This window comes from Mercenaria mercenaria, chromosome 7 (assembly GCF_021730395.1).
Source record: "Mercenaria mercenaria strain notata chromosome 7, MADL_Memer_1, whole genome shotgun sequence".
NCBI lineage: Eukaryota > Metazoa > Mollusca > Bivalvia > Venerida > Veneridae > Mercenaria > Mercenaria mercenaria.
In genome coordinates, this window is record NC_069367.1 from 48,720,471 (window position 1) to 48,745,425 (window position 24,955).

General features: G+C 35.2%; 1 protein-coding gene across 1 annotated transcript; it reads right to left on the bottom strand.

The window, feature by feature from the left end:
• Nucleotides 1-65: 65 nt before the first annotated feature.
• On the bottom strand, nucleotides 66-24,202 carry LOC123554178 (integrator complex subunit 6-like). The gene is made up of 18 exons (XM_045344133.2): nucleotides 23,977-24,202; nucleotides 23,801-23,878; nucleotides 21,219-21,368; nucleotides 20,498-20,587; nucleotides 18,993-19,182; nucleotides 18,119-18,280; nucleotides 17,354-17,562; nucleotides 16,119-16,404; nucleotides 13,631-13,725; nucleotides 12,991-13,101; nucleotides 11,116-11,195; nucleotides 10,049-10,198; nucleotides 8,983-9,089; nucleotides 8,595-8,740; nucleotides 7,330-7,441; nucleotides 6,880-6,999; nucleotides 5,963-6,238; nucleotides 66-5,465 (listed from the first exon to the last, which is right to left on the bottom strand). The coding sequence occupies exons 1-18, from the start codon at nucleotides 24,085-24,087 to the stop codon at nucleotides 5,284-5,286; spliced, it is 2,655 nt and encodes an 884-aa protein (XP_045200068.1). The 5' UTR covers nucleotides 24,088-24,202; the 3' UTR covers nucleotides 66-5,283.
• Between the last annotated feature and the right edge of the window lie 753 nt (nucleotides 24,203-24,955).

Here is a 24,955-nt window from a genome sequence, read left to right on the forward strand (position 1 = left end):
CCTTGGCCAAATGATGCATGTGTTGTACATGTTTTATTGAATAACAATGAAAACTAAACAGGATATATATTTGTTCATCATTTTTTATTCAACAATAAGCTGCACATTGGAGATTCAACTGATGCACAATTACCATTTATCATGGTATAACTACAGTACATATACACTGTAATTATATCAAAGGTCTGTAATGTAGTTTATTTAAAATGTGCTGCACAAACATAGTTAAAGAAATTTAACTTCCACGAAGGTCTTTTAATCTTTTTTGTATGGTAATATTTGTCTTGGAATTTACTGTAATTTTAGCAAACACATTTTTTGTAAAATCTAATATTTCTGGTACCATTTAATAAATAAAATTTTTAACAAAACTAAAAGCACTTTTGGCATTACAATTGAAAATTAACACTTTTGATGAAAGCGGTCTCTAAAAAAGAAACAGCCTGACACATATTGTTTTGATTTTCTGTAAGAACTGTAAAGTAAGTACCATTCTACCTTTCTTAAATCAAAATTAACTACTTTGCATAATGGTTAGATGCCAATCATGACTAGCTAACTAGTCTTCCTGATGCCAATCATTAAATATTTTAGTTCTGCAAATATTTTCAATTACAGTGAAACACTGTCCTAAGCACAGAGGGCTTGCTTGTGCAATGGATGTGGTCTCCGGGGTGTTTTCCTTTATTTTCCTATTTTTAGATTGCTCTGAAACATAGATAATTTGAACATGTTTCTCACCCTGTTGCAATCTCAAGCTTTCAATGTTTTACTGTGTATTATTTCACCTATATAATGGTAGTCAGATAATGCTTCGACTCTCGGATATGCACTTAAAACTGGAATCATAATATACAGTTGATTTAAACCCTCGTGAAAAAACTGCCTTGGAAACAGGTCACCACTCATACAACTGCAGTTACACCACAATAAACAGTGTTTAAATGATTAATGAACATGTCAAATCATGATGTGAAATGGACCATGAAATATCACATGACAAAACACAGTGTGTAATGACAACATTTATGTGTAATGAACCATGAAATATCACATGACAAAACAGAATGTGTAATGGGTCATGAAATATCACAATATTGCTCTTTGTCATGAAATATACATACTATGGGCAAGATAAAAATACAAACAACATACACCTAAATGCATAAGGTCTTTTCCGAGAATGGAAACCATTTAAAGGAAATAGCGGTCTTCCGGTTGAGAAGTCCTTCGCTCAGTCTCGAGGATGTGGGTTGGAGTTGAACTTGGGTTACAGCCACACCGCATGATGACAGTGTAACAGCTTTTTTTTTTCTCAGGAAGCAGAGTTGAGAGTGATTCAACAAATTTTCAACACAAATGAGTTAAAACCAATTGGTGTAACTAAACCAATATTACAACAGAAAAGGCAAGACATTTTCGAGTGGTATTCATATTTCAGTTATACACTTCCTAGCCATCCTCTTTTTGTTTTTACAATAAAACACTATTTATCCACTTTCAATATCTCAAATCCAAACAAATGTTTATTGCAACTTATCTTAAAACTTTATCCATCTTGCCATTAATTTGATTTTTTTTGCTCTTTTTTGAGATTATAGCAAGTTTTCTGAGGAAACAAGGTTATAAAGTTTTGTTTTCTGAGGTGGCCCTTTTAGTTCATTTGATTTTTACTCTTGCACTTTTAGAGCCTATAGTAACAGTTTGTTTGGTTTTTTTGCAGCAACGGTTTGTTTTTCCCCAACATTTCCTGTTCATCTAATTCATGGCAAACACATTAACTACATGCTATAATTCCCCAGATATAGCTAGTGACATTTCCCCAGATCCCAACCAAAATCAATCTTTTTTTCAAGGATTACAAATCTGCGAGAGAAAAATTTGTTAAAATAGATTCAGTAATGTGTAATCAATTTTTTCCCTGATGCTAACATAACAGAATTATGAACAATTTTACAAACATAACTAACAGAATAATTGCCTTTATCAGTTAAGAACAAGTTACAACCGACACTGTAAAAACATTATAATTTTGAAACTTTTTTCATTGTGTAATCGGTTAATCAATCCCAAAGAAAAAAAAAGATTTGGAGTAGGAGTTTGGACAAAACCACAATCTCATATACATCAAAGGAATTTGAAGTTTTCACAGTATCTATTTCCAACATTTAAGAAACATTTATATAGCAAATAATACAAGTATGTAAATTTAACATATCACAGTCCGAGTCAAGGATTTACAAGCAAAAAAGCACATAATTTTTAACAGACAACCTTTGCACTAGTCTGGTCATTACTGCACTGAATCCATATTGACAACTGGCAATTTCTTTGTGATAACGTTTTCTCCAAATCCAGGGGTTTTTTTTACCAAGAGGAGAAGGGGCCCAGGCCTGTAAATTTGGGGAAAAAATAGCTCAGTATTTGGAACAAGAGGACCATGATGGTCCTGAATCGCTCACCTCTTCCCACATGACCCAGTTTTGAGTATGACATCGTTTTTTCTATTACATAGTGACCTAGTTTTTCAGCTCATGTGACCCAGTTTTGAACCTGACCTAGATATTATCAAGATAAAAATTCTGACCAATTTTCATGAAGATCCATTGAAAAATATGGTCTCTAGAGAGGTCACAAGGTTTTTCTATTATTTGACCTATTGACCTAGTTTTCAAAGGTACGCGACCCTGTTTTGACCTTTACCTAGATATCATCAAGGTGAACATTCTCACTAATTTTCATGAAGATCTCATGAAAAATATGGCCTCTAGAGAGGTCACAAGGTTTTTCTATTTTTATAGCTACTGGCCTAGTTTTTGATCGCACGTGACCCAGTTTCGAAACTGACCTAGATATCATCAAGGTGAACATTCAGATCAATTTTAATGAAGATCCATTGAAAAATATGGCCTCTAGAAAGGTCAAAAGATTTTAATAATTTTAGACCTACTGACCTAGTTTTTGACTGCAGTTGACCCGGTTTCAAACTTGACCTAGATATCATCAAGATGAACATTCAGACTTTCATACAGATCCCATGAAAAGTATGGCCCCTAGAGAGGTCACAAGGTTTTTTTATTATTTGACCTACTGACCTAGTTTTTTAAGGCACGTGACCCAGTTTCAAACTAGACCTAGATATCATCAAGGTGAACATTCTGACCAATTTTTATGGAGATCCATTCACAAGTATGGCCTCTAGAGAGGTCACAAGGTTTTTCTATTTTTAGACCTACTGACCTAGTTTTTGACCGCACATGACCCTGTTTCGAACTTGACCTAGATATCATCAAGATGAACATTCAGACCAATTTTCATACAGATCCCATGAAAAATATGGCCTTTAGAGAAGTCACAAGGTTTTTCCATTATTTGACCTACTGACCTAGTTTTTGACGGCACGTGACCCACTTTCGAACTTGACCTAGATATCATCAAGACAAACATTCAGACCAACTTTCATACAGATCCCATGAAAAAAATGGCCTCTAGAGAGGTCACAAGGTTTTTCTATTATTTGACCTACTGACCTAGTTTTTGAAGGCACGTGACCCACTTTCGAACTTGACCTAGATATCATCAAGGTGAACATTCTGACCAATTTTCATGAAGATCTCATGAAATATATGGCCTCTAGAGAGGTCACAAAGTTTTTCTATTTTTAGACCTACTGACCTAGTTTTTGACCGCACGTGACCCAGTTTCAAACTTGACCTAGATATCATCAAGATGAACATTCAGACCAACTTTCATACAGATCCCATGAAAAATATGGCCTCTAGAGAGGTCACAAGGTTTTTCTATTATTTGACCTACTGACCTAGTTTTTGACGGCACGTGACCCAGTTTCAAATTTGACCTAGATATCATCAAGGTGAATGTTCTGACCAATTTTCATGAAGATCTTGTGAAATATATGGCCTCTACAGAGGTCACAAGGTTTTCTATTTTTAGACCTACTGACCTAGTTTTTGATGGCACGTGACCCAGTTTCGAACTTGACCTAGATATCATCAAGGTGAATGTTCTGACCAATTTTCATAAAGATCTTGTGAAATATATGGCCTCTAGAGAGGTCACAAAGTTTTTCTATTTTTAGACCTACTGACCTAGTTTTTGATGGCACGTGACCCAGTTTCGAACTTGACCTAGATATCATCAAGATGAACATTCTGACCAACTTTCATAAAGATCCCATGAAAAATGTGACCTCTAGAGTGGTCACAAGCAAAAGTTTACGGACACACGCACGGACGACGGATACCGCGCGATCACAAAAGCTCACCTTGTCACTTTGTGACAGGTGAGCTAAAAAGGGGAATAAAAAAAAACCTGATGTAAAGTCAATATTTGAGGAAAACTGCATGATCTGAAAGAAATTTTCTCAGGGGAAGGCACCTATGAATGGCCCCGTTAAATAAAAAAAAAAAATTGCAGACACAAGCATACATATTTATGAACCTTTCAGGCAAAGCCAAAGTCACAATCAGAGAATATGATGTCAAGCAGAAATTGGCAATTGTCATTAAGGGTCCACTACGTTAAATGATCAACATTCAAACATTTCAAAGTACACAATAAATTATTTCCCAACTGCACTGCCTCACTTAGCCATCAAACAAATAGCTTCCTATTTCCAGACATCAGAGTACTGGTATTTTGAAATCACGGGTTATGTTTATGGACTTTTAATTTCAAAATCAAAAATAATTTTTGTTTTCAGTAACACTTAACAAAAAATATTTATTCTCTAATGCAATTTTCCAACATTGTAAGCACTAATTAAAGATAGATGTTTTTACAAGCACTATTTCACAATTCATTCTTTATTTCTCTATGATTCCTTCCTTATTGCCCGATCTGTTTTGCTGGGTTTCAACACCACCTTTTTCTAAGTAAACTTAGTTTTATAAAACAGTATGTAAATCAAACCTGCACTCTTTATATTTTGAACAGAACTAGAATCACAGGGAAAAAACAAATTATTAGGAAAAATTATCTTAAGCCATAATTTCATAGATATTACTCGTCTTTTTGACAATATCTGTTTGTAACTTTTAATATGAAAGCCAAACTCTTGTCAAACAGTGATCCAGTAACTTAAGCTGTTAACTTCCTTATTGGTATTAGGGCAATGAATATTACAAAACTATTTTTTTGAGAACACTAATCTTATGCAAGGCTAATGTTAAAGAAACAATGAATAATACATAACTTGTGTAGGAAAAATATAAAATATATGCCACATGCACATTCGTGTCACAAATACTTTGTTCATATGTATCATCTGACTTTATCATTAGTTTTGGAATGTGGAGTCAAAGATTTCTCAAATTGTTCTAACAAATTAATAAGCACTTTCTTCTTGAATCTCCCGGCCTCGTGGATGATCTCCTGGACAAAGGCACGCTTGATTTCATAACTTCCCTGAACTTTGTTCATATGTTCAAACAATGCATCATATCCTGAAACAGATTTGAAATACTGAGAATACGTTTTCATCACTTTGTAAAATATTTAAGTACATGTGCTTCTCTGGAGAACATACTAAAAGTTATTTTTAATAAGCAGTTTGATTTTTTTCAGAACACAATGAGTTTTTGCTATTGTCAGCATTTTTTGCAGAATAGAAATGAGATTTACACAGTATTGCAAAGATAAACATACATTCAGTCAGGAATTTGTTCCGTCCTTTTTGCTGCTGTATTATTGCATTTAAATAGAACTTGGACAGTGATCGAGACCATACTTATTTTTATATTACCACACTCCTTTCCAGATGTCCTTTACAAAATAAAATTCTACCTGTAAATTTTTTACAGTTTCTGAAAGATTTTTTTTTTAAGGTCAACATGACTAAAACTTCTTAACTTTAAAACATCAAATATTTCTGCAAATATGCATTACTGAGGCAGTTCTATTTTTCTTAAATATTAGGACAGAAAAAAAACTATAGGCTTACTCCTTCCCGGCTTCCGAACCTCTTTCACCACCAGCTGCCTTAAATTCACATTATGATTCCAAACTTTTATGTCTTTTTTGTGATTCAACTTGTTCGGATGTTTATTATTTAACACAGGTTTATCATTGGTTGGAGATTCAGGACTAGTCCGCCCATTTTTCATTTCTGACACATGATTGGTTAATGAAGTGTCATTCACACTATGATGAACATGATTGACTTCTACTAGCTCCTCCTTTATCACAGGTTTATTAAACTCTTTAGGTGATGGTAATTCTACAATAAATAGACACAGTAACTTTAACAGGCATGCAAATGACAGAATTTACTTCTGTAACTAATTTTGAAGAACTATTCCATTATAAGATAGTCATTTTAGCAATCTTGAATTCTACATACACACATGTAAGTTTGTCAGCAAAGATTTGCATTCTGTATGTAACAGATACTCTTGGACTGCCATGTTTCAAGCCCACATTTGTTCAATTTCAAGCATGACAACAAGATTAAACATATGGCAACTTTCCAACTATAACAGAGGAAGACCCCTGGTACATTTGAGATCAATAACACCAAACGTATAATTGAGCCGCGCCATGAGAATATCAACATAGTGGCTTGCGACGAGCATGGATCCAGACCAGACTGCGCGGATCGTCACATGGATCCAGACCAGCCTGCGCATCCGCGTGCAGTCTGGTCAGGACCCATGCTGTTCGCTTGCAAAGCCAATTGTAATTAGAGAAACCGTTGACAAACAACATGGATCCTGACCAGACTGCGTGGATGCGCATGCTGGTCTAGATCAATGCTGGTTGCAAAGCCACTATGTTGTATTTCTCATGGCATGGCTCATATAACAAAACAGTTACCTGTCTAAGCTCAAAGCATGTATAAATGGAAATATAATAACATACCTGCATCCGAGTCAGACTCCTCGTGTATAGGAGACATTGGTTTAAGATCTAATTTTTCTGGTTTGGGTACAACCGGTGGCGTCTTTGGGCGACGTATTGGAGTGTCTTTTGGCAATGGCCCTGAAAATTGACATTATGCAAGTTTACTCAAACATAAAGAGGTTTTCTACTTAAATGACAAAACAAGTTCCAGTGACACATAAAACAGTTCCGGCAATATGCTCCCAATCCTTTGTTGTAGACTATTCCTTAAAATCAGAATTGTATCGTAAATTAAGTACATGCACATGCTTATAAACATTTCTTATTCTTACGTAGACAACCCCTAAGTTATATATTTTTGTATTATTCAAAATGACCATTTCCACATTTCCTGCATCTCACTTGCATCAATTTTTCATCTTAAACAAGAACAAATTCTGCATTTTAAAATTCATATTTTAGTCATACCAGGTTTCCTTTTTCGAGGTCCAGGTGAACCAGGCGGGGAATCCATATTTCGTTTCTTCTGAGACTGTTGTCCACCTAACATTGAGTCTTCAGCCTCATCCACCATAATGTTCTGTAAAAATAAATACATATGGCAATATTTATTTTTTTAATGGGCACTGAGAATTTATTAATATGTTTTTAATGTTATGTAAAGTAAGATAAGTACAGAGAAGCAACACATTGACCAAAGTCAAACAAGAGCTGTTCGTACCACTGTGCACTAGACTATCTAAAAACCTCTAAATTGGAACATATTTTTGTTAGGTTCAACTTCACACACATAATTATATATCATATGGCGACTTTCTAGCCTAACATAGTGTATGAGGACTGCCAGGTGCCCCTCTGTGCATCTTTTCTGGCATGGAAAGAAACAAACCTTCTGTAAGCTTGCAGAATGACTGTCACATGAAAGAATTCTACAACCCAAGTAAGGTTTGAAACCCACAACAGTGAGAGGCAAGTGATTTGAAGTCAGCAAGCTTAACAAATGCCGTAACTTTTGTTACAGTCAGTAAGGCTTGCATAACAAAGTTATTTCATTACAACTGAAACTTTTACTTTGGAAATGATAGCAGTTTGAAAGCAAACTTTCTCTTAAAGAAGGGCCATATTTGGTACTTTTATATAATGAAGTAGATAACCAAACACGCTGTCAATTTCAAAATTTACTATAGTTCCAACGTTTCAGCTACATGCCTTCATCAGGGAATAATAATAAACAACGGAAATAACTTCTATATACACGTATTTTGATATATTTAATTTGTAAGAGGGGCTGATGACTAGGAAGTACATTGTTAAGTTTCAACCCAATATATGAAAATACCGAAATACAGCTTTACAAGTAAGTTGTAAACAAAACCGACATTTTTAAGTCAAAGCCATAACGTATAACTTATATACACATAGTGAAATCAGTTTTGTTGGCATAAACTGATTTCTGTCAAAACACCTGCATCTTTGGGAACATAAATATGTGGATGTCAACTGCTGAAGATAAAAAATTAGTTCTGATTTTTTTCGATTCTTTAGATTGATACAACCTTAAACTTACGCAAGTTATTCTCAATCATAATTATATTAAAATACCCCAGTAATCATTTGCCATTCATAGCATTACACTATTTTATGTCATATTCTCCATATAGAAAATGTCTCTATTTTCCATCCATCTTCCTGTACTGGGCATTATTTTCTTAAAAAATATACAAAAACCATACCTTGTTAACTTTAAATGGATTTCCAAACATATGGACCCTAGTTGGTGTATTTTCTAACTGACGTAGAGGTGGTGATTCACTGTAAATTTTCTTGAGGTATTCCTGATAATTACCCATCTGCCCTATAGGTACACTGTGTAACTCATCTGCAAAGAGATCACAGTTGTTTGAAAGATCCATCACAATATACTCAATTCCATACACAGAATTATGTACATTGATTCAAAACTATGCAAATTTTTTAAATAACAGTTTCAGGTGAAAAATATTATCTGTGATGTCATAAATGGTACTAAATTTCTTCTAACAACAGAACAATAGAAAGATTACATGTATGATCACATCTTCAAAAAAATTTTCCTCTAAAGGTACAGAAATAAAAACTAACCTGTATCAGACAGTTTTGTTTTATTGGTATAAGATGTCTGGAGAAAGTTGGTTTTCATTCTTGCTATCTGATCTAGTAAACTCTTGCGTGGAATATCATATGGATTTCTGAAATTAGTGAACATAATTTTGATTTAAAGCATTTTCTTTTGACAAATAAAACTTTTTTTAATACAAGTCATTTCTTGTTGCATGTAAGACAGCTTAGGTAAACACTTTTAACACTTCCCAGTTTTCTCCTCCAGGAAATATGTCAAATTGTAGTGACCAGATGGGTTCAAACTATTGACGTCTTGGTTTGAAGAACAGAAAAAAGTTTGTATTTAGAATAACGGAGCTTGCAAGATCACTGTAGTGTAATAAACAGAGTTGTCTCATGAGTCATGACAGCACCTTCCAATATTAGAAGGTCTGTCAGTAAAATGGAGTATACTTAATGACATGGTTAGAAAAGCACTACTTTAAATATTGCATACAATTTTACATGATCAGCACATTAAGGGAAGTATTTGAGTAACAATAGATTAAACTAGAGATGCTTTTGAGAAAAGCGCATGTCTCCCACAACTGCCCCAATGAAAAATGTCTAGTTTCTCCAGTTGGTTTAGACGAATGGACCCAATTAGATGGCTTAGACGAGCTGACCCAATCAGTAATTCAAGGGCCATAATTCAAAAGTGCCTGGGCGGATTTGGCTAGTTATGGAACTTGGCCGAGGTCTTATGGTCAAACACATTTTGTTCAAGTTTGGTGAAGATCAGATGAGAAATGTTTGACTTAAGAGTGCGGACAAGCTTTGTGACAGACAGACACACAGACTGGAGTAAATCAGTATGTCTCCCACACCACTGTGTGGTGGGAGACATAATAATACTGCGTACTAACTAAAACAAAATATTCAAACATTTGCCAAATACTGAAGAAAACAATTATCGAAAGTCAGATTTAACAAAATATTTATGTATTTTATGTTTGTAACAAGAAAAGTAGCATCCACAGTATAAACAACGTCATTATGAGCCTTTGCATGAATTGATATCCATTTTATGTAATTATCTTTGAATTACCTAAATTGCTGTGGTTTAATTTCCTTGTCCGGTACAGCTATAGTAAACGTGTTGTAATCTGTAAGTTCCTGTTTTAGACTAGATAAATTTCCTCCAACATTCTTCAACAATTGGCTGAAATCTTTTCTTTGTAATACAGAAGTCTTTGTTCTAAAATGCACCATAAACAAAAGGATTATATAGAGTTCGATACATGTACTCAACTCAATACTTACTGAAACTCTGTTCTTATAATATCACCGTTTCCATCATCAGTATAAAACTAGATACAATGGCCAGGACATCTCTGAAATAGCCCAGCCTTACAGGATATCTCTGAAATAGCCCAGCCTTACAGGATATCTCTTAAATAGCCCAGCCTTACAGGATATCTCTGAAATAGCCCAGCCTTACAGGATATCTCTGAAATAGCCCAGCCTTACAAGATATCTCTGAAATAGCCCAGCCTTACAGGATATCTCTGAAATAGCCCAGCCTTGCAGGATATCTCTTAAATAGCCCAGTATTACAGGATATCTCTGAAATAGCCCAGCCTTACAGGGTATCTCTTAAATAGCCCAGCCTTACAAGATATCTCTGAAATAGCCCAGCCTTACAGGATATCTCTGATATAGCCCAGCCTTACAGGATATCTCTTAAATAGCCCAGCCTTACAAGATATCTCTGAAACAGCCCAGCCTTACAGGATATCTCTGAAATAACCCAGCCTTACAGGATATCTCTGAAATAGCCGTCTTACAGGATATCTCTGAAATAGCCCAGCCTTACAGGATATCAAATAGCCCAGCCTTACAAGATATCTCTGAAATAGCCCAGCCTTACAGGATATCTCTGAAATAGCCAAGCCTTATAGAGTGATATTTCGATTATAAAAATTCTCACAAAAAAGCACAATCACCGTTTTTTCCAGCAACTAAGTTACTTATAATCTGGAAAATACAAGTTATGGTTTACAACTACTGTAATTTAAGATATTTATACTCCTGAGAATATGATTTAAGGTTTGTGTTCAGTGGTATGAAAGGACTGGTGAGTATTTAATACAGGAAAAAACAACAATACAGTACCTTGAGCTAACTTTGATGCCTTCATGTGGGGGAACTTTGGAACCAACAGATGCTACTAGCCTGTCCATTTCCATCTTTGCCTAGAAATAAAGAGAAATCTTATTTTTTATTACTGAACCAACATACCGGTACTAAACATGAAGAAATATGGATAAATTTCTGATATGCACTAAGACATTCAAAATCCTTATTTAAAATCCCCTTAGTGACTGGCTTTTTAGTTTCCACCGGAATACTGTGCATTAATCTGTTTAATACTTATAATTTTTTTGGTAGTGTTTAACACACACTAACACAGTTATATGCCATTTGATGACTTTCCATGGCGATAACCCCAGATGCCCTATGGGAAGCATTTCAGACAGACACCTGGTTAAAACAATCAACCTTCCATTAGCCACCTGGATTCCCAACATGAAAAACATTCTACTTCCCAACGAGGTTTCAGACCCATAAATTTATGCGAGGGCCATGTAATTTGAAGTCAGTAATTTTAACCACTATGGCCATGGAGGCTCCTTTGTTCCTTATAAATGAGATTATACTGTCAAACCTGTGACAAAGACCAGTCTATTCTACATGACACACTATTTGTTTCTGATAACACATTTACGTTTAAAGTATTGAATAACAAGAGCACCGCCTTGCGGGTGCTGACGCTCATCTGATTTTTTTGTGTAATAGAAATATTGTCCTACCCATAATTTTCTAAGTCTAAAAAGGGCCATCATTCTTGCAAAAAGCAGGACAGAGTTATGTTTCTTGATGTTCAGTGTCCACTTATGATGGTGAAAAACTGTTGCAAGTTTTAAAGCAATAGCTTTGATAGTTTATGAGAAAAGTTGACTTAAACATAATACTCAACCAAGAAAATGATTTTCTAAGTCCAAAAGGGGCAATAATTATTGCAAAAAGCAAGATGGAGTTATGTTGCTTGCTGTACAGGGTCAGCTTATGATGGTCAACAAGTGTTGCAAGTTTCAAAGCAATAGCTTTGATAGTTTAAGAGAAAAAGTTGACCTAAACATAAAACTTAACCAAGAAATTTGATATTTTCTAAGTCCAAAAGGGGCCATAAATCTTGCAAAAAGCAGGATGGAGTTATGTTTCTTGCTGTGCAGGGTCAACTTATGATGGTGAACAAGTGTTGCAAGTTTTAAAGCAATAGCTTTGATAGTTTAGGATAAATGCTGACCTAAACATAAAACTTAACCAAGAAAACTGATTTTCTAAGTCCAAAAGGGGCAATAAATCTTGCAAAAAGCAAGATGGAGTTATGTTTCTTGATGTACAGGGTCTGCTTATGATGGTGAACAAGTATTCCAAGTTTCAAAGCAATAGCTTTGATAGTTTTGGAGAAAAGTTGACCTAAACATAAAACTTAACCAAGTAATCTGTTATTTTCTAAGTCCAAAAGGGGCAATAAATCTTGCAAAAAGCAAGATGGAGTTATGTTTCTTGCTATACAGGGTCAGCTTATGATGGTGAACAAGTATTCCAAGTTTCAAAGCAATAGCTTTGAAAGTTTAAGAGAAAAGCTGACCTAAACATAAAACTTAACCAGGCAACGCCGACGCCGACAACCGCTCAAGTGATGACAATAACTCATCATTTTTTTTCAAAAAAATCAGATGAGCTAAAAATACCACCAAATAAACTTCACATTTCACTCTGCACACCATAGTATTATATTGTTCATTGTTTCTGCATCAAACTGTATAGCAGTCCTTCAGTTAATTGCTTAAATAACATAATTAACATGTGCACCAATAAAATCATCAATGAAATATGGTGTTCATAATTACAAGGACCTATGACATTTTTGCTGTACAATTCTACTTTTTTCAACTTGAAGTGGTCAATAGATATACATACCATATTTTTCAACTTTTTCAGGTAGGTAATGACACTATATGAAAGACAATTATCCATACTCTCCGGTACGAGGTTATGAGCACCCATCCTAGCTAGTGCCCTTTTCAATGGCTGTTGAAAAACAAAAGAATGATTTTTTTTTGTATCAAATTTCATGTAATTTTTGGTACTTAAAATGTATTTGAGAAAAGGTGGAAAATCAGAATTTATAATTTCTAAAGCAAGTATTATTTACGTAAATCATATCTTGTGACTTGTATCTTTAAAAACTAAATACATGAAGTATGGTGTTCAGCAAGGGCCATCATTGTTTCACCCAGTAGATGGGTAAGGGTGGTAATAGTTCAATAGGATGCAAAAATATGATATAATGGTGCAATGATGTGATGCAATATTAACATCATATTTTCGCATCAAATATGGCACTGTTGTCCCAGGCCCCATACCAATCTACTAGATGAAGGGGTGAAACGATGGCTGCCACAAAACAGCATAATTAAAGTATAAATAAACTTTCTCTACAATTGATGTAAAATAGATTGAACAAATGCTTTCCTTCCTGAATGAACTGGTCATCAAATGAACAAAAACAAAGAGGAATTTGTTGGCATTGTATGCAAATTGCAAAAATATTGTTTACCTGTGCATAGTATCCTGGCATAGTTTTAATGTAGTTATCAAATCTCTGTCTCCATTGGGGAGATGGCTTTAACTTGTGAACCTTAAATAACTCATCTGAAAAGTTAACAAAATTATTTGTACTTTCTAAGCAAACTCTACAAACAGCAACACATACAAAGAAATTAAATACTTTTCAACAAATCAAAGGCCTGAATGGCCTGAGTCAGCTAATGATTGATGCACTGACAGTATAGTCTACCAGTTTCAGTTTGTTTTTAGTTTTTTTCTTAAAATTTCATAACACAGCTCGATATTTACCCAAAATATTATATCCGGATACGATTACACTTTTCTCCAGTTTGAACAATATATTTTACAAATTGTGATGATACGAAGACATTTAGCAGCAATTGGCAGTATTTGACATTGAAGTTTACGGTTAAATTACCTCTTATTTAAATCTTTTCATAAAAAAGTTGTTTCGTTTCGCCAAACATAGACGATCTACTTTCGATTTCAAAAACTACAAGAAAATACAATTTAATGTTTCGCCGATTTGTTTATTTCTCGAAAAATAAGAATTAAAATCATTTTTAATATCTGTAGTAACTAAACAAACCAGTAAGAGCTTCTTCTTCCGATAATTTATCCGTTTACTGACTGCAAAATTCATGTGTGTGTGTAGAAACCCACGCAAAGTTTATAGAAATCATACGATGCGTGTATACGTTCAATGCGGGAGAATTAAGGCTGATCGGGATCGGCTATGTTACCTAACGCATCCAGACGATTCAGATTTTGTTTTTAAAAAAGCATTGTGTGCATTTCTGTAATTTTATATACGTTTTTATACACTTAGAAATTATTAGACATGCCTATTTGCATTATTTCTATACGTAATTTACGCTAATAGGCATCTTATCTGGAGCCCTGTGGAACTATTTTTTGTCTTTTGCTGGATGTTACGCAAGCTTTGAAAGCCTGCGCAATTCATAAAATGCACATTTATGCTTAATGAGTTACATTCGAGTATTGCACAATTACAAGTCATAAATATGACAGATTACATCGTATATTGGTCATAGCAAAGGGAATTCACACAACTTAACTTCATTCATGCAGTGAACTGTTTGAAGTTTGAGAAATCTAATGGAACTACATCCCTTCACTGTGTTATTTGGTCCATTTAGACTTAGAGAATCGCTGGATAGCAAGGACTCATCAAAACGATTTCATCGTTCAGCCGACTCAAAAAAAGGAAACTTTACTGCAAAAATTTTCAAATTGCTTGTACACTAACAATAGGTAACTATCCAGCCTTGCAATGAGTCTGACAATTCTCTTGTATATGTTGTTGATAATATCAAGTCTCAATTGCCAATTTTTAAATCAATACTAATAAGCCTGTGTTTAATGCATACAGTATTTTGTATAGTAATATAGAGAATAATAGGTTAGTGCCGTAGATGAGAAAGTTTATCTGGCGAGGCGGAGGAGGTTATCGGGTGAGCCGAAGGCGAACCTGATAACGTCCGGAGCCGAGCCTGATAAACTTTCTCCATCTTAGGCACTAACCTATTATTCTATTTATCTTGTCATTACTTCATTTTCCGATATTTGGCAATTTATTTTACAAAAATAAGTGTGCGACAACCGTTTCAATGACGTCATATTTGTAATGACGTCACTTATATAATGACGTAATCACCAACAAAATCGCAATAACTTCTTTGTTTTTGAATAAAAACTCATTATTTGACCACTCATTTACTTAGTTTGGACATTTCCAACACGATGGTGATGGTTTCAATGCAAAATTTCTTATGACAACAATATCGATCATAAGGTCACATGATCAACTGACCGTATATCACTGGTCACGTGTCAACTGACGGTATATCAAGAAAGATATACGGCACCCTGATATCGGGTCGAAAGTACTGCTAGTGACAGGATAAAAACAAGCATAAATCATCATTCTAGCCAGGCTAGATCTGATTGCCAATTGTGACGTCAAACTGCCAGATGACATCTGGTTCATTAAACTCTGATGAAGTCCAGCATAATTTTTATCAAATATATTCCACTGTGCATGCAAGAATGAGAACTATTCTTGTGGTTTATCGTCTAATTTACAATGGTTCATCGTTCAGATGCTTAGTTAACCATTTGAGTCACTGCCCGCTTGCTTCAGTTCCCGCACATTTCAACTCTGAACCATGATAAATCAAGCAACAAACCACATGAAGGCCATAACTGTTTGATAAACAACTTCCAGTTTCAATATCAAGATCTGCACTGTTCGCCATTCAGTCGGTATCTTTTTGGTAAGCATCCCTTTTAACAGTTAATTGTACTGTCCAAATTGAAAGAATTAAAATGGAAAAGTTCATTATAGGAATTTAGTAGAGTAATGGTTAAACTCTTGAACCAAACCAAACTGGGTATATTTTGTCAGCTCATTTAGTTGGGACTGGAGTCTTCAAAGCCAAATAATTCCAACTTACCTAACAATGGCAGTAACACAGGATAATTATATGGCATCACAAATAAATTGACACAAGTCAATGCACTACTGGCTTTTATATATCCAAATGGATGTCCTAGTTCACTGTATCTAGCACTGTTACTAATGAAAACCTGCCAGCACACATTTGGCTGTCTACGTTCCAAAATATACTGCGTAAGCGGTGACGGTTCAAGTTCATATTTATCGAACGGTAAATTGTCAATGACCATAGGCTCACAAGGATTGCATGAAAACTGAACATTTGGATGTGCAGATCTTGGTGGCTGAAAAAAAAAAAACATGCCTGCAATAATAACTTAAGTTGCAAAAAATTAGGTAAAATCAAAACAGTTCTTATTTTTGACAAACTTTGCATCATGATTATTGTTTGAAGGAATTTCAATCTTCTTTATTTTGGTCTAAATATTTCTATGAACGCAGGATTACATTTTTTACCAGTGTGACTGATACTGACTTTCTGGGCTATTCATGTCAGACTCTATATTGAAAACAACCTCTTCTCATGAAATATGGATGAATGAGAAACAACCTTCCACTATTTTCTTTGGTCAGACTGTTATAAAACTGTCAAATATACATGCTGAAGCTTGATAAACTATATTCAACAATAAAGGTTGGTTCCTCATAAAACTAGGCTGGAAAGAAAGCTTATTTTTCTGAGAACTTTTGTTGAGCTAATTAACTAACAGTCTGACATTTCGGCCTCTGTAACTGGTAAGAAATTCCCTTCAATAACACATCTTTTTTTACACAAAAACATTAAATTTGTATAAAAAAAGCAAGACTCACTACAGCCCAAGTTGTCGACTGGTAACCCTCACTTACGACCTGGCTCACTACCAAATCAAGAGGGTCTCTCTCTGCATAGAGAAACAACAACCTGTCATTTTATATTGCAGAAGGGGAGTAACTGCTAGTATAAGGTATTTAAGTACAGACAGAGTAGCCCACCATGCAAAGTGATTAAGCAATACTTCACATATCTCTCTTTTTTTGTATAAGAAAATTTCATTTGTAACTGCTATGTCAAATCTACAGGGAAAAAAATCTGCTTCATTTTTTTATTATTATGGGCTGAAAAGAAGATGAGCATCATTTTTCATCCAGCAGCTTGTTGGAATTTTTTGACAATTCTCCTTGATTAACAATGATGATTTTCTTGCAATTCTTGCAACACATGTAACAAACAAGATCAAATCCAGCATTACTCACCAATGTTTGATTTGTATTATCTGGCCAGAATGACTCTGGTATTGGCCAGTGCCCTACGGAATAGCCTTTCTGTGCCGACCTTGGTACAAGTATCAAGCGTCGCAGATTGTGCCAACTTGTGTTCCCCGGTAAATGTGAGGGTGGTGGTGTGGGCGCAGCTTTCGGTTCTTCCTCCATCTTAATTATCTGACCATTCATGCTCTGGTTCTCTGTTAAACAAATTAATCAAATTAATGTTTTATACATGGAAACAAAGATTTAACATGAATTTCTAGTGAAATGGAATAAACAGTTTCAACAGAGCTTACCTACATATTATCCACTGTTTTCTTTTTCATTTTAAATTCTGTATTTGAAAAAATGGTGAAAGGTACATTACCTCAACCTTTATTTTCTAATTCTTCCAAAAACTCAGACACACGAATTACTATGTGACCAGTATTACATGTCTTTCAAATGTAACATTTCTACTTTAAAGCAGACCAATGACAGGAAACACACTTCTCAATCTCTGGGTCTTGCAGTCCTCTAACATTTTGTACACTGACTGAACATTCCTATGTTATTTATCTGATATAACAATTTCTCAAAAATGGAAGAAATAATAACAGAACTGTTTGTATTTATTACATCAATGTAAGAAAATAACCAAGATCACATTTTTGCCTCATAAAGCAAGTAAAAGGAACATCAAGTCAAAAATCCTAAGACACCACAAGCTTTTCTATAATAGTGATAACTGTACAGAAATTTCACATGCATTACCTTTCATACTTTCATTCTCTAACTTATTAAGTTCATTTGGTAACAGTGGTGGGTCAGGGCCTATTTTTTCAAACTGTATCACTACACCATTCTGTACCTTGGATACAAGACTTTCTATTGCTGCACCGAGCATCTTTTGGTTATAAACTGCATAGGAACGACCTGAAAAGCATAAAAATCATGTGGCATACACATACAAATTAACAACATCGGAGTATACTATATCCTCAAAGTAGATGAAATTGCTTTAATTGGAATGTACCACTTGACGAGAGAAACATCTGATGCTAGTTTTATTAAAAAATCCTTCTAGTGCTTTAGAATATTAGGACTATTGACCTTTCAAGTTAGTGTGGCCTTGGTGAGTGATGATCATGCACATGTAGTAATTGAAAATATATTAAAACTGTTAAGGCCCGTATTTTTTGTACATTTGGTACAAAAATAACAGACTTTAATATTAAACTACTGCAACAGTGAAGAGATGAACATTCTTCTCAGTTGCAATTAAGAGTTGTAAATTTTAACTTTTGACTGAAACTCAATGCTACCAATGTAAAAAATTGAACATTTTGAATATTGCTCTCTAGCTCCAGGGACCTCCGTGGCCGAGTGGTTAAGGTCCCTGACTTCAAATCACTTGCCCCTCATCTATGTGGGTTCGAGCCTCACTCGGGGCATTGAATTCTTCATGTGAGGAAGCTTTCCAGCTGGCTTATGGAAGGTAGGTGGTTCTACCCAGGTGCCTGCTCGTGATGAAAGAATGCACCGAGGGGCACCTGGGGTCTTCCTCCACCATCAAAGCTGGAAAGTCGCCATATGACCAAAAATTTTGTCAGTGCGACTTTAAACCAAACAAAATAAATAAATTTACCTCCAGTGACTTCACACATCAGATCTAAAGGGTGATTGTCAGCAGACGGAATGAATGTATTACTACTCAGATCAATTGGCACACTGCCAGGTAATCTCATCACCAGCCCAAATATCCTCTGATCCCATCTGAATGGTTCCTTTGTAAGTTCATGTCCAGGGACACAGGAAGTGTTCATTGGAATATTCAACTGAAAATAAAAATCAAAATACATATTGTATATTCCCTGATTATCAACCCTACGTCTTCCCATATTTAAGTGAATATCTTGTCCTCGTACCAAAATGTTCAACCACTTTTAATCAAGCCAAGTTTCTTGGGAGATTTTTGTTTGGTTTAATGTCTCACCGACACACTTTCCAGCTTTTGATGATGAAGGCAAATCCAAGGTGCTCCTTCAGACATTTTTTTAGGCACAAGCAGGAACCCAGATAGACCTATCAACATTACAGAAGCCATCATTTGAAACATTTTCTATTTTCAGCTCTGGCTGAGATGCAGTATTTCTGTAAAATTATTTGAATATCACACCAATGCTTTCCACTATTTAAAGCCATAAAAGGAATACTTGCCCAGTCCTTTCACTGCCATGTATTTTATGCTAAATTAAGCAAAAGATCCAACATGGCTTGACTGAACAAAGGACATTTTAGTGAAATAATTTTAAAACTGCCTGCAGTGTCAGAGAAGGATATTCAAAAGATTTCAATTCAAACACCCCCATACAACCCTCAGACTCACCGACAACTGGGTAGAACCACCACCATTATGAAAGCTAGCTGGACTTCTTCCTCACTTGAAAAGATTTATTCACCAAAGGCTAACGTTTTGAACACATCTCCCTTTACGACCGGGGCTAACCAACTGGCCATATGACATGTTTTGAAATAAATGAGACAGAGCGACAGAATTTGGTACAACAGTTCTGTGAAATTATTTTGAACTTGGGCCTATGTTTCTTATGCGACCATTTTTTACTTTCAGTTGCCACGGCAACCATAACTTTGCATAGATGACCTTAATTTGAAGGACTCTGCAAAATGACCATCCAAGGAACATACCTGTGTTGAGCTATGAAATCTGCTTATCAGGCTTTTTGGTAAGCACCCCTTTTAACAGTTAATGGTAATGTCCAAATTGAAAGATGGAAAAGTTATTTAAAGAAATTTAGCTGGGTAAGTCTTAACCTTCAAAGAACTGATCACCGACAAACAAAGATCATGTAAGCACAACCATAAGCACTATGTGCTCAGGCCAGTTAAGAATACAAAGCAAATTCAAGTAACAGAAGTGTTAACAATAAAATCCTTTCATTTTCCATCATTTGGCTCTATAGAGTTCAACTACATTTGCTTCGTTTATCAAATATAACAAAAAGATTATCAGGCCTTTGTACTAAAACTAACAGAATAAACATTATTTGCATAGGTTAAAAAGTTTAATGGCAATTCTGCTATTCTTGTCAAAGTACTGAAAACCCTTTTACAGCATTATTCTGGATTTACCTCTGGTTGCACACCACTAAATGATGTAAGTTTTCCACCATCTGTAAGTGTTATAATCACTGCAGGTTCCAGATAATGTGGACATCTTCCCTATAAAGACAATTTTTTTTATTATGAACTGATATACACTCTCGGGCCTCCATATGCAACCGCCTCCATATGCAACCGCAACATTTCCTTATCTAATAAAATAGTAACTGGTATTAAATCTGTCACAATGATAAAACAATATCTTTAAAACGTTTTTACAAGTCTGATGAATGAAAACTACACATCAACCCCTTTCAAATATGAATATGATATCGACATTCCAATGATCTACAGTCACAATGTACACAAATACCTATGCTGTTTTCAAAAGTCTTCAGATACAGAAATACTAACAAGGGCTCTGTGAGACTGCAAGATGTGAACAAGAGCACTGCAATGCAGAGCAATACATGCCCAAAGGTAACACCTCTGACCCCAAATGTGACCTCGGAAGTGAGCCATGAAAAACATGCGCTCTGCATTTCATTTCGATGTGGTGAACATTTGTGCCAAGTTTCTTTAAAATCCTTCAAGCAGTTCAAGAGTTACAGAGTGGACATGAAATTGCTAACAGACAGACGCATCATAACATACAACACTTCAGGCGTATAAAAAGGTACCACTAAGGCTTCGAGTGGGCTTTTTAACCTTTACTGTTTTATTTAAGCAACATACTGCTTTATTTAATTACCTGCCCATATGTATCAATACCAGATTGCATTCTATTGACATTGAGCAAATCAAAACAACTCTTCATTGCATTCCCCATAGAGGTCATTCCTGCTGCTGTCAGATTCTTTAATTCAGCAGTAAATGTTGCATGACTCTCTTTCCAACCAGCCTGTAACATAGACAGAATAAATTCTTAACTTTACATAAATTTAGTACAATGAAAGGTAAAATTTATTTTAGAAACTTGATAACATTAAATTGACACAATGTTTTACATCTTGATATTCAAGAGCAATGAACAGTGTTTTAATGTTAATTCAATTTTATATATTAATTACATTAAATATGTGCAGATCACTGTGAGATTTTACTTGTACACACTCAATGTTCATCTGCCCCTGATAATAGGCACCTTTATTGAGATGCATAACTGCATTTCTCTTATATTCAGAATTATCTCTTAATCTTTGTGGCATATGCTAAAATCTAGTCTCCCTCTGACACGTTTTTACAGAAATGAGGCTTTGATTTCATCATCATCTTCAGTAATCGCCTCGCTCCAGGAAAGTATAGTCACAACTGGTTGAAAGAAATGTAGGTAATCTCATGAGAATCAATGAGGATAAAAATGTAACATTTACCATCATAAAATTTGGGTCCAAATAAGTTAAGTTTTATTCAACATTGTTTATGTTTTCTATGAAATTTAGAATATTTTACAAGTGTCTGAACTGAATGCATGACTTTTTGTCATTTTAGAATAATAGGTATCAGTTGGCATTTGGCCTCCAAATACCATTCCACAAAGGGGGTGGATATGCTTGAAAAATTGTATCGGTTACAGTCCCGGTTTCAGGGCCGAGGAGGCCCATGCCACCCTCCCCCGCCCCAAGTTGGCTGAGAAAAGACCTACAGTATACTCATAAAAGTTGCACCAAACTTTTTTGGCAAAAGAATAATATTTTCTCAAAATTTAGACCCAAATATGCACCAGAGGCCTCCATTTCACACCTTAGTATATTTCAAAATTTTTCCACAGGGAGAACCTCTGACCACCCTAAAATGAGGAGTAAAACTCCCAGTACTGGTACATCAAAATTTAGACCAAAAATGCACCAGAGCCCACCATTTCAAAATATTCCATGGAGAGAGCCCCATGCCCTCACCCTACAATGACTGGGATACCCCCCAATACATGTACCTAAAAATTTATAGACAAAAAATGCACTAGGGACCAGCAGGGAGAGACCCCACTCATGCCCCAAAACATGGACAGAGCCCCCTCTCCCCCCCCCCCCCCCCATCCACCCCTGTACATATCCCCTCTTGGCACTATGCACCTTGCAGGTGATGCTTTTGTTCTAAACTGGTGTCCCCCAATCATATTTTCCTGGATCTGGGCCTGGATTAAGTTTTTATAAATTACTGTTTTGGTGTCTGACATGGTATTTAATAAAAGGAATCAAATTTATTTGTCACCTTTCAATTTTTGGGTATGTCGCAGTCTCATTTCTTAGGTATATTATGCCTGTTTCTCGTAGGTTCGAGCTTTCTCATCGATTCGAGCCCTTGTGTTTTAGTAAAATTCATGCTCATGTAGCATGTTCTTCCATCAGAAATTTGTGTCATTAACATTTTAAAATGCCTTGAAAAATATTAGTCATGAAACCACTTAAAAATTGAGTAAATACCTGTTTTAATATTTTGCATCAAAAATTGCTTTTTTCAAAAGGAAATTACATAGTGGGTAATATTGTGAACCCAAATTTCAAATTAAAAACATCATGAGCATATTTCAACTGTTGTAAGGAGTGAACAAGAAGTCAATCTTGATAGATATTTGCTTTATGGAAATAGAATATGCAAACATTAACACTTAATGACCTTCCAAATAAAGGGCTCGAATCGATGAGAAAGCTTTAAAATGATGTGGAGTTTGACCTCCTTTGAACAGTCTCGTGCAAAAAAGTACATGTAAAAGATGGTAACATTGTTATTCTTATTGCCCATTGTTAAATGCAAATATTTTTGTAACAAAAAACAAAAATTATTCAATTGAACAGGTTTACAAAAATATGCACAACCGCATTAGATTTAAGAGGCTCGAATCAAAGAGAAAGCAGCATATAATGAATCAATAGCAGAGCCTGACCTTTGGTATTAGTTATTTAAAAATGTAATAATCCACAAACATCATAAAAAATCCAACTGCAATTGTTTTGTTCTGCATGTTTGTTTTTTAAAAGTTCTATATACATCATTTGAAAATGTTCAGCAAATATGACCTGCTGTGGCATTTTCCCTGGTACTTCAGATACTTTGATTTCTTTGTGATACACAAATTGACCTACATATCTATGTAAATTAGACAGGTCGTTCTATTTTTAGTAACTTATTGAAATTTTCCCACAATGCATTACCAACACGGAGAAAGCAATGGCGAATGGACGTACGAAGGACTTCGCTTAGATTTTTGTGGCGATTTCTGTGTGTTACATTCGACCAAATGCTTGAAACCGTGTCGGATTATGTGTATGAATAAATTGTTTACCGAGACGATCACATAATACTGTTGATCGGATTTAGACAGAGTGAAAATACCTTGATATTTGATGGGGGATCCTCCAAAGTCAAAAGCATGTACCTGTCCCAGCGGCTGTTTGGATCGCGGGCTCTAATCTGAATCAGAAATAAAATGCAAAATTACGAGTCAGTCTTCTTTATTATACTGCCAACTAACATGTCAATCAACAAAAATGCCTAGATTGTTTATTTACCTTCATAAAATTCTCAACTGATGCTTTCGCTATGTCGATCAAAGAGGTACCCAAATAAGTGCGTTGATTCATAGACGCACTAGTGTCTACAAGAAACAATATTATTGTCATCTTAAAGCCAAAGCCTTAAAGCTTATTTCCAGATCGATTCCGGAAGCCCAAAAGGCCTCCTTACGGTGAAAATCGCGTAAAATCCGTCCGTCTTTCACTATGTCTCAGCCCGGTTTGGCTGCCGAAATCAGCAGCTAGCACGCCACGAAATCTGAGCACGTGACCAGTTCGCCATTAATTTCTGATTGGTGGATATATTTTTGTGGGGAGCGATTAATTTATTTTCAAAATAGTGTTTAAGAATATATTTTTAAAGCTACTTTTGTCACTTTACAGTTAAATATTATTGTTTTACATGAATTGAGATTTCCTGAAATGGATTAATGTAAGGATATTGCTAACTGTGATTTAAAACAAAACCAATAAGTCTTTTGAGATATCCCCTCGAAAAACTAGGCCAATTACTTTCGTTTTGTTTGACCTATTTTGTCAAGCGAATTGTTGACGTTACAGATGCATGTATACGTTTATGGATCTGGATCCGGGAATAACTAGATGTTGTTAATTAATTTTACTCGGATTAATCTCGGGGACAATGACCATTCTGTTGGAATCTCGAATATACTAGACACAGTACCGCGTTGGCAATGGTTGTAACTCTGCGACTGTTGTGTTGTCAGTAATGATTGTAAGTCAAACGTGCAATGCACGAGTCGTTTAGTGATATGCTTGAACGCACCAGTACCGCTTTTATTTCTCACGGTAGCAGACTTTTTGTGGACTCGGCTGGGCAACATCATAAACTTGAACTATCGGTAGGCCTACAACTGTGAAAAAACTTTCTTCATTCATACAAAGAAGTAGTCTATAAATACTTATTTTTATAGCTCTTTGATTCATAGCATTTCAGCATACACCAGTGAAAATC